Raw genomic sequence first — 11146 nt, 5'->3', positions numbered from 1 at the left:
CTTCAGGAGCTTTCAAGGCTCCTGCTCTCCTGCAGCCAAGGCCAACGCTGGCAAAGGCTGAAGGTTAGTGCCAGTCCCACGTGGGCTAGGCTAATTTTCAGGTCATCTTCCTGCTTAGTGGCGAACGTAGAAAGCCAAGCCTGAGCCCTGCAACCACTTCATCTGTTGCTACCCCGGGGTTAATGGAGACTCTTCATTGCAGCATGGAGCCCATTTTTGTGCTGCACTGAACAGCAGCTGGAGTGACTTAAGTAGCTTTATGAAAAGATTATTTTTCAAAAAATCTGTGAGCCTCAAAAAAAAAAAAAGAAAGCCGAGCCTGTTATCCACACCCTTTGACCCCTGCCCCACCACTCTGGAAGCCAAAGTCCTTGCTTATGACACCAGAGTGAAAAAAATCTGGTTCTCCTAGGGTGTCCAAGGTACAGGATACGAAGCAAAATCACTGGAAAGGGAAAGAGGAGCTATTACCCAACGCAGGATCGGCTGAAGTCCTCCTAGAACAACTGAATGCGGGGCTGGAGAGGATGGAGCCAAGCAACAGTCTGGGCCCAGCCCCCCACAGACACCTGGTTTTTCAGGTTCCCTGAAGCTGCTATGGGAGACACCCCCCCCCCCAACACACACACTCAGGGTGACAATGACCAGAGCCCATTTACATCTGCCACTTTATTTTTTTATTTGCAGGAGGAGTTGAAACAAATTTTAAGGGTATTTTCATTTTTTTTTCCCTAAACATGAATCATTCAAGTAAAACCAACTTAACTATAGAAATGTAGCAAAGTAAGGGGAAAGTAGCATAACAACCCAAGAGGCAAAGGTTGAAGGGGGGGGAAGAGGTGGGTGCAGTCCGCATATAACATATGCATAAATGCCATATGATTCACCTGCTCAGGACCGCCTCCCCAGAAGGCAAGCACAAGGACCCATTTTAAGAGGATGTTTTCCCCCCAAACATCTGAGAATGTTTCAACTTAAAGCTTAAGGTTATAAAAAGAAAGAAAAAGAAAAAAACAAAACAAAAAACCCCCACAAACCACCCAGCCATAACCACCTTCCTTAATCGATCATAGGAGTTTCTTTTCATTTTATAAAAAGATTAATAAAAAATATTGAAAAAATTATTTTCTCATCTTATATTTGTAAAGATAATAGAAGTCAGAAGTTTCTTAGAAAACAGACCAGAAACTGCCACATCCAGTTTCCACCCCTGTTGCTGAGAGGATCAGCAGGACTAGGAAGTTTGGGATACTGGAGCTGCTGGTGGAGAAGGGGAAGCCCAGCCCAGAAGAAATCAGAAAATATTGGGGGGGAGGGGAGGTGCGCACATGGGGTGTGGTCAGGAGCAACACCATGTGATACATGGCTGCGCAGAAAAGGGGAACACAAGGTGGTCAGAAAGGCCTTGAACTCCTCCTCGACATACAAAACCAACTTTTACAAAGATCCAAGCAGTTTGGTCCCAAACTGAGGTGAACACTTCAATGTTTATTCACATGCTTTGTTTTCTCTTTTTAAGAATCAAAGTTGCCCAAATTAAATCTTTCCGCTAATGTTACTATATATGCCTAAAAAAAAAAGGGGGGGGGGGGCTTTTAAAATCAGGATAAGGGAGAAGAGATCGAAAATCATCAAATTAGTCCTCTTAGCTCCAAATGAAATGAAATGAAGAATAAAACTGTTGGTTTCTAATAGGGAACAAACCAAAATCCAAGTATCGCTCTGCCCTCCCTACCCCAGCCCCACCCCACACAGCAACAAATGAGAACCACACAGCTAAAGCCCAACGTGGTGTGTTCTGCTCAAGAGCTGGGCCTGACCCCAGGCCCCACAGCCGGCTGCCTCTGTCCAGCGGGACACAGCGCCAGGGATGCTTTCGGCTGTAGTAGGAGTTCTGCATGGCTGGTGGGGGGTAGGGGTGGGATTTTCAGAATCTTCTCGAGGCTCCTCTGTTTAGCTCCTCACCAGCCATCTTCCCAGCGCCTCTCTCCCTTGGGCAGGGGCTCCCATCAAGGTGGCCTCTACTCAGCTGTAGGCTGTAAATTGTCCTTCTCGTCTCGGTTCTCTGTCCCACTCTCGTCGTCTTCAATCTCCCCTTCCTCCCCACTGAACTTGTCGTGGGCCCATTTGGGGCTGGTGCTGGATTTGCGGAACATGAACCGGCCCCGACCCCGAGGAAAGGCTCCCCGGCCCCGGCCCCGGCTCACCCACTTCTCACTGCCTTCACCTTCACGGTCATCGTGCTGAAAGGAAAGAAGACTGCCATCAATGCCAGAGTGAACAAGAGCAGCCAGGACCCTCTCCTCTGAACCCATCCAAATGTGACTTTCTCAAATGAACCTATGCCCTGTCCCCCACTCTAAAAATGCTACTGATTCAGATCTAAGAGAATATTCAGTTGGGTTCCTTGAATTCTAAGGCAGTAGCTTAGGCATTATAATAATGATGATGATGATAAAATCTTCAAAGACCTTTTCCTGCATTATCTCATTTAATCCTCACATCTACCCTACCCTATCATTATCACCCTCCACTACACAAATGGGAAAACAGGCAGAGGAACTTTAAGTAACTCCATATTATTTAGAACACTGTCTCTCAAAGGGTGGGTTTGAGAAAGCAAATCACCCCTAAATGTGAAACTATGATCTGAGTTGTCAGGAAGCTAAGAGATGAAGCAACACAGAACACACACATAGTTAGGACTCTAGCTCTCCCCAACCCTCCCCCTCAGCCAAGAACAGGCCGTGAGACCAAGGGAAAATGATCTGCTCATGGTCTCAGACCAGTTATTGGCAAAGGCAGGACCAGAACCCAGCCTCCTGTCTTGTATCCCTCCCCTCTTTAGTTTTATGCAAGGAGGCAGTGTGGCAGAGTAGAAAAAACAAAACCTAGAACTCAAACAATCCCTGGTCTGATGATCACATGAGAAGAGAAGAAGGGATCCAATGAAAAAGAACGACTGACAAAGCATTTTGAAAAGTCACTGTTACCTCATCAGCCCCATGGCTTCAAAGAGTCTAAACCCTCCACCCACACAAGTAGTGCCTTAGGCCCCTGAGGGGTTAGCTCAGCTAAAGGGCCAGCTGCTTATTCGCTAGCCTAAATGTATCAGGCTGGCAATGCTCCTTCAGGGGACAGATGGGGTAGGGAAAGGGGCTTTGTGTGGCCTTTAATCCTTCCCTTAAGCAGCCCCACTCCAGTACCTATTCTGGGCCCAGGCAACATTTCCCTAGATATAGGTTCAAGGGTCCTCTAGGAGTCCCAAAGTAGCTACCAGCAGCCCTAGAAAAGTGAAGTTGGCTATGCACAGTGATTTACACAGCAACCTGTTTCCTAGCTTCCTGTTTCCATGCCAGTCCTCAGGGGTGATGAAGAGACTCAGCTGCAAGTTGACCTTGGTCACAACACTCAAGAGTCACGTCTGCTTGGATCTGAGCCTGCTGTTGAGCAAAGCCAAAAGAGCTCTCTCACTGGCCAGGTAATTCAGCTTAGAAGAGCCCTAACCTGAGAGGCAGAGAGGCTCAGATGGTGCCTGGTGCCTGACAATGACCAACAGCTTAGAAGAGAGAAGCCCCAGTAGCGTTTCATTTTGGAGGCAGGTCCCCTTCCTCAAAAAGAGATCCTGAGCTGTCTTTCCTGTCAATCTTGTGCTGGGGAGCAATAGGGTGGAACTGCAGCCTCAGGGGAAGGTTATGGTTCTATCCCTTGCATAAAGGCTGGAGGGAGGCTTAGGTTAGGGTGGGTGAGCAGTAAAACAATTTCACAGACTAAAAAGGCAAGAGCAACCTTTCCCGCTTACCCTGGAATCCATAAACGTCTTAGATAGCGCTCTCAAGGTCAGGACTACCTCTCTAGAGAAAACTCATCTTGCCAGCACTACGCCATCCCACAAGTACGCATGTACCCAGTGCAGCGCCTGCACACATATTTAATCACAGTTCTGGAAAGACCAATTAAGGCCTCGTTATCAGCTACTGTGTGTGCCAAAGGCCCCCTGGCCCTTCCTGGTTGTCCCCAGACACATACCAAGTAATACTTCTTGCTTTTGGGTGTGTACTCGGGGTCCCATTCCTCCTCCCGGTTTCTCTTCTGAAAATCGTTGTTGCTGCTGCTGCTGTTGTTACCAGAGTAGTTGCCTCTGCCCCAGCCTCTTCCTCTGGCTCGAAATTGCTGTGGCAATAAACGGGGGAAAGGAACAAAGGGGCCATGTAAGGAATGGAGAAAAACAATTCCTTGCCTTCTATTCAAACACTTTTCTGGCACAAAACAGACAACTGTCCTCCAGTCAATATGCTGGTCAACTGGTTTCTAGTCATTCCCTTTCCATTCATCTCAAGTCTACAGTCTAGACAGAGGACAAAACGGCATAAGGGCCTCCCTACATACAACAGGAGTCAAGACAAGTGAGGAAGTTCGGAAGAGAAGCCCTAAGAGACTTTCTGGCTAAGTGATTATGAACAGGAAAAAAACAAACAAAAACACTAAAAATGGAAAGCCTGGGGATTGGGAAACCACAGATTCTAGGGTCTTTAGACTGAATTACTTGTATCAAGGGCAACAAACTAAGTATTCTGATAAGAACATAATTAGAATTGGTGGGAGTAAGGGCTTAGAGAAAGGGAGAGGGGGCAGGGTCTTACAAAGGTCCCTCGAGCTCTGCCTCCTCTGTCACTTGGACCCACGAAGTCTTTGGTCCCCAGTCTTGATTTGTCAAATCCCGTGGTACTCTCCTCTCTCTCCTCGGTCTCTTCAGTGTACTCTTCCGCTTTGTAGGAGTGGGATGACTGGGAGGAAGAGGATGATGACCTGGACCGGTCTCGTGCTCTCCGGTGCTTCCTTTGAAAACAGAAGAGGCAGGGAGATCAGTAAGCCTCTAGGGTACAGCCTTTGGCTGGGGGCTCATGGATAAGCAGCACAGGGCAATCAGGAGTGTGTCTGTGATGAAAACACTGAAGGCTAGTAACCTGAAAAACGAACTCACCCCCAACATACACACCCAGGGAACCTGGGGAGCTTCCTCCCAATTCTGTCAGTCATGCTGAGTGACACATTATGTCCGAGCCTGTGATGAACATGGGACATACACAGAAGGAGGAACAAAAGATAGTCTGTGGCCTCTGGCAGCTCAGTCTAATACATGTGCACGAATCAGAAAGGCAGAAGGACCCTAACACTGTATTGAAAGTCACGGAGTATCTGGTACCAGGACAGGCTTTATATATTACCATCTGTTTCGGCTTTACATTAGTTTTATTTCTCATAAGAAGAACACTACCTGTCTTGGGACAGTGCTCTAAAGACTGAAAAAACAGTGTGCTTAAAAACTCTACACTGGGGGTTTCCTTGGTGGCGCAGTGGTTGAGAATCTGCCTGCCAACGCAGGGGACACGGGTTCGAGCCCTGGTCTGGGAAGATCCCACATGCCGCGGAGCAACTAGGCCCGTGAGCCACAATTACTGAGCCTGCGCGTCTGGAGCCTGTGCTCCGCAACAAGAGAGGCCCGCACACCGCGATGAAGAGTGGCCCCCACTTGCCGCAACTAGAGAAAGCCCTCGCACAGAAACGAAGACCCAACACAGCCATAGATGGATGAATAAATAAATAAATAAACCCAAAAAGTTAAAAAAAAAGAAAAGGAAACAATGTTTAAAAAAAAAAAAAAAAAAAAAAAAACACAAAACTCTACACTGACACAGCAGGCATATAGTAAATGGCAATTATGATCATTCAGTATTATTTCCCTCATTTTATAGATAGGAAGTTCAGGTGACAGAGCTGAGTAGACCTGGATTCAAACCTGGCTCCGACTAATTATACCACTACTCCACAAACCACCTCCCACTTTCCAGTGAGCTCAAACAGCTTTTATTATTAAGCATAGGATCTGTCGAACTCTTCCCAGAGTTATTTCCCATCCTTCCCTTCATCTGGAGGAAATTACAGACTAGGGTAAATCAGACTAATATGATGAGTCACGGTCTGTGTACTAGAGGTCGGGGCCAGTCCTGCCATGTGGTGCTGGAGAAGGGCACCAACCACGTCTAAGGTGGCAGAAAGGCTGGCTCCCAGGAGTAGAGGAGGACTTACAGGGAGAAGCCAGCCTGTGTCAGTAACCGATCACTGCCCTCCTCCACTATGGAAAGTACCTTGCAACCCCCCAGCCCACCCCCAAACATTCGAGAAGATCAAAGACTTACATGTTTGAATCCTACTAGCGCCTTCCAGCATTTACTCTTAAAAAGGGGGAAATCTAAGTTATTGTCATAGGATTCTTATAACTCAAATGTTTGACTCCTAGAAATCAGTGTCATTTCAAGAGGTTTTCAAACATAAGACTCCAGAAAGCCCCATATTTGAGTCCCAACACTGCCATTTATTAGTTGTGTGATCTTGGGTGAGCCATTCTTCAGTCATATGAGAAAAAGTTCTTCTAAACTGAAGTGTGATATACAATGAAAAGTGACATAATTATCATTTTTCTTCTTTCCCCAGTCACAAGATACTACGGTTGCAAGAGACTTGGTCAAGGTTACACAACAAGTCAGAGGTAGAGGCATGTGTCCCAGGGAAAGAAATCAGGATCAGTCATCCAAGTCCAACCCTGAAATGCTTGAGGGGTTCTTTCTGCTCCCTTTCCACCAGTGACAGTGTTGAAGACTACTCTACCCCCACCTAGATTCCCTGTTGAGGATTATCAGATTTTTATCTGTGGGCAGCCCTGAAAGCTGCTAAGGCTCATAATGTGTAAGTAACTGAGTGGAAGGGTAGACAAAGTGGAACAGAAGATCTGAGTTTTGATGTCAGTTGTTACTGTGTGATCTTAGACAAATCGTTCTGAGCTTACTTCTTTATCTTTCAAATGGGCAAAACAGGTAGCTACTAACTGTCCAACTTATCTCAAAGGATTGTTACCAGAAAATGGATATGAAAGTGCTTGCCAGCTAAAGTTCAAAAACACAGAAGTGGTGTAGGTTCTTACAGGAAGGTGTGGGGTTTCAATTGTGCTACCTTTAACGAGACATGATTGAAAAGTCATGGAACATTCAAAAATGTAAACAGAGACAAAACCTTGGCATAAATGCTGCCTTATGAAGTTCAACAATGCTTACCTTTGTTTAAAGAATATTTGTAACACCTCTCTTGGAAGTGTCTGTGAAACCAGTTTAAAAGGCATTTAAGATCAACAATCTTGTCCTATCTAGTTCCACCCTGTTTCTCTGACCAAACAGTATTATTACCTGACAACAACTTTGAGCCATTTCTAAAACATAACCTTCCCAAGAAGATTTGTGATGAGAAAGGGCATGTCAAAGAACGTGGCCAAAACAAATGCAAAAGGAATTCCCCTATGATTTTCCACACTGTCCCTAGAGCCAAATTAACTGCCCATCTCCCAGGAGGTCTCCTTTAGACAAGGATCATGCCTACTTTCATGCTAAAGTTCTATTTTCAATCTAGGGACCTTAATTGACCGTTAAAAAAAAGAAACTGTACAAGTGGTCATCGTTCCTAACCCCAAGTTCTCTGATTTAGAGGGTCTGCCATATAGCCTAATGGTGGGCAGACAAAGAAATCCACTCAGGAGTCTGAATGAGGTGACAGACAGGGGCTTACGTACTTCTGCTTCTTTGATCCTTTATGAGTTTTCTCTGTTTTCTCAGCTGATCTTTCCCTCGAGTGGCTTGAGTCTCGGGAATCCACTGATTCTCTTGATTTACCTCGTTTAAGATCTCTCTCTTTATGTTTTTTACGACGTTCAATATCAAGGCGGAGATCAACAGGATCATCTTTGTATTTTCCCTCAGCCTGCCAAAAGAGAAATCAAAATTAAGGTTTTGGGGATTCAGGGCTACCAACTCAACCACCCCACAAACTGTGGCTTCTACTCCAATGGAGTGGTGCAGAGGAAGCGCTGGGAATGTGAGGCACCTCGCCCAAGCTCAGGAGGGATACAGGATGTTCCACAGAAGTCGCTTCATGAGGATCCCTACAGAGCCCAAACCAGTTCTCTAAAATAATGATGACGACCTTCTGCATATGCTACACACACACGTACACGCACCTCACTTTGCTGTTTCCCTCTGTGGCCCAGTAAAGACTCTGGCTAGCCGACAAGTTGAGAAGGCCAAAATCAACTCTGGAAGGTGTTGGTTAGGCTGGCTCAGGCTTAGTCACCACCAAGAATGGAAATGCTGTTATCTTCCCCTACCTACACTGTGGCAGCTGCCCTGGGCCTATCCTCTACTTGGAATTCTCTCTCAGTACTGAGTCCAATGACAGACAGTGGGAGACTCAAGCAGCCTTCCAAAATGTTTAGTTGTATTAAATTTCTCTAGAAAAGGCATATCAAAAACCATAATGAATTCATAATGTGGCAATACCAAGTCAAAGTTTATTTAAAAAAAAGGAAGGGAGGGAGGAAGGAAAGAAGAAAAGAGAAAAAGAAAACCTTTTTTGCTAACTTTCTAGGAAGTGTAACCTATCAGGGTATGTATGTTGCAGATACAGCATGAGCCCAGCAACAACAGCAGCCTTCTACCCCAAACTATCATGCCAAGGGCTTTCGACAGCTCTTTAGAATCTCAGTGAGCAGAGGTGCAATGTGGTTTCAGGCACATTATACACTAAGATTTGTCTCATGGAAGTAAAACCTCCCTAGGGACTTCCCTGGAGGTCTAGTGGTTAAGACTCCATGCTTTCGCTGCTGAGGGCCCAGGTTCAATCCCTGGGTCCAGGAACTAAGATCCCACAAGCTACGCAGTGCAGCCAAAAAAAAAAAACCGCAACAAAAAACTCCCTAAAAAGAGGAAGTGATGAGTAGTTCACTTAGCATTAACATTTTACTTATACAAACAACTAAGCTTTTTGTTGAAATAATTTAATTAACAGGAGTGGTAGGTAGTAAGTTGGTTTATTTTATCACATGGTTTTCTTTTGACAGAGGGAATGGGGCCTCTGTACCCTCCAAAGACAAAAAGAGAAGAAAAACACAGCTGCAGCTCCCTTAGGCAGTGCCCACAGGACCTCTAATGAGTAGGCTATGTGGGGCAGAGAGGACGGAATCTCTTCTGATGTTTCAAAACCTTGCATTTCACATGGTTAGTGCCAAGCCGGTGGGTACTTGGAGAAAAAGAAAAGGGGGATGGGAGAGAAGAGAGATTGTGCAAGAGTGCCTCTCATTACATTCAACCAACAAGACAAATTTACTTGGAAAACTTGAAAATTACTATTTTTAGAAAAGGTTTCAGCAGCATCGGAAGAGCCATCTCTAATTTTAAGTTACAACTCTATATGGGAATGGTGGTCAAGAAATACTAAGATTTTTAAGAATCCAAATCTAGTACCTCATAGTAAAAGACTGCACACAAGCTTTAACCTCTTAATAACAGTGTTTACGTGCACATCATTACAAATGTAGCTGGGCTATCAAAGCAATGTTTAGCTTTAAAGTAACAGTAATCGACAGATGATAGATATGGTACAATGTTAGAAAAAAATCTGGACTAGCTGCTTAAAACAGTCTACTAAGTTAAGATATGAATATTTCACTCTTCTCTGACATGCATGTCTTTTTGAAATCATGGTTGGAAATAGTGCATGTATATAGTTGATTTGATAATACTTACAAGCAGAAAAATATCACAAAAAGTTTCTTCTCTCATCATGGGCACTTGTTCCAAAACTCCTCTCTTTTTTTTCTCAAGCTCACCTCAATAGACTTTGGGGTCATTTACCATATTCTAACCACTTCACAAAGGTTGTTGATACATTTAATAAAAATTAACCCTTTGTAGTTCATTTTTAGAATTATGCCCATCCTTAAAAGAAAAACACAAACTTAAGTAGAGAGTAATTTAAACAAACACATTTCTGTCAAGTTCATGCCCAACGCACTCATTTTGTTGGAATTACTGATCAAAGCAACAGTTCACCTTGTAGCCAGGTTCCCGGGGACTTTTCATTTCGTCATGAGCCAAACCATGTTTTCTGAATGTACTGGGGGAAATGTCTATCCTCCTAAAATTGAAAACACAAAAATTGTTTAACATTCCATAGTGTGAATATAGCACCTCAGTTCGTAAGTAGAGTGGTGCAAATCATAGGCATTCCTTTTTATTTTACACTTATGTTGTTTGCTTATATACTTACACTCTCCCCCATAGATGTGCATGCGCGTGTGTGCATGCACAACACATACACACACACACACTCTCTCTCTCCCAACTTTCCAAACTCAAACAGAAAAAACATCTTATTCCACCCAGTACCATTACAGCCAGGAAAACAGACTCACCTACAGCCGTGCCTATAATTTCAAATTCACATCAAGATTATCTATGCCCTGCTAACTTCAAAAAGCAGTTTTCATCTTGGGAATTAAAATATAATGGCCCTTGGGACTTCCCTGGTGGCGCAGTGGATAAGAATCCACCTGCCAACGCAGGGGACACGGGTTCGATCCCTGGTCCGGGAAGATGCCACGAAGCAACTAAGCCCATGCGCCACAACTACTGAGCCTGCGCTCTAGAGCCCATGAGCCACAACTACTGAAGCCTGCGTGCTTAGAGCCCATGAGCCACAACTACTGAAGCCCGTGTGCTTAGAGCCCGTGCTCCACAACAAGAGAAACCACTGCAAGGAGAAGCCTGCGCACTGAAGTGAAGAGTAGCCCCCGCTCGCCACAAGTAGAGAAAGCCCACGCGCAGCAATGAAGACCCAACGCAGCCAAAAAAATAAAATTTAATCTTTAAAAAAAATACAATAAAAATAAATACAATAAAATAAAATATAATGGCCCATTATTCACCAATAGGATGAGGTCTAAGTGAGAAACAACTGCCTGGCATGACATAAATCCCAAAAGACCCTAAATCCAAGACTGTTGTGCAAACATCGCCCTCCTACCTACTGCAAAGGTTCAAGAGCTGACTATTAAATAATTAAAGACCAACTTTGCTTCTAGACAAAGTCCCTATTTGCTGAATGAATAGACTCCCACAACCGAATGTTTAAACCTCTGGGCTTTTAAAACACTTTGACATAATCCTATAAGCTCTCCCACCTCCAGCCCTACCTGCTGCAAATTCTTCCAAAGGAAGGACTAATGTATGAAATACATGGGTTGCTTAAAGAAACAACATCT

The 11146-nt window shown here is 44.6% G+C and overlaps 1 protein-coding gene across 3 annotated transcripts in view; it reads right to left on the bottom strand.

Moving 5' to 3' along the window:
• Positions 1 to 654: 654 nt before the first annotated feature.
• The window catches only part of THRAP3 (thyroid hormone receptor associated protein 3), a 72043-nt gene continuing 61551 nt past the window's right edge, over positions 655 to 11146 (bottom strand). For all 3 annotated transcript variants that reach the window (XM_059919089.1, XM_059919091.1, XM_059919094.1), the window contains 5 exons: positions 9936 to 10020; positions 7622 to 7809; positions 4644 to 4839; positions 4030 to 4173; positions 655 to 2243 (listed from right to left, as the gene is read on the bottom strand). In XM_059919089.1, coding sequence (XP_059775072.1) covers positions 2022 to 2243; positions 4030 to 4173; positions 4644 to 4839; positions 7622 to 7809; positions 9936 to 10020 — 835 coding nt within the window. In that variant the 3' untranslated portion in view covers positions 655 to 2021. The remainder of the gene's footprint in view (positions 2244 to 4029; positions 4174 to 4643; positions 4840 to 7621; positions 7810 to 9935; positions 10021 to 11146) is intronic.

Source organism: Balaenoptera ricei, chromosome 1, assembly GCF_028023285.1.
Source record: "Balaenoptera ricei isolate mBalRic1 chromosome 1, mBalRic1.hap2, whole genome shotgun sequence".
Classification (NCBI taxonomy): domain Eukaryota; kingdom Metazoa; phylum Chordata; class Mammalia; order Artiodactyla; family Balaenopteridae; genus Balaenoptera; species Balaenoptera ricei.
The sequence above is the reverse complement of the archived record's forward strand: the minus strand, read 5'-3'. Positions and strand labels throughout refer to the sequence as shown.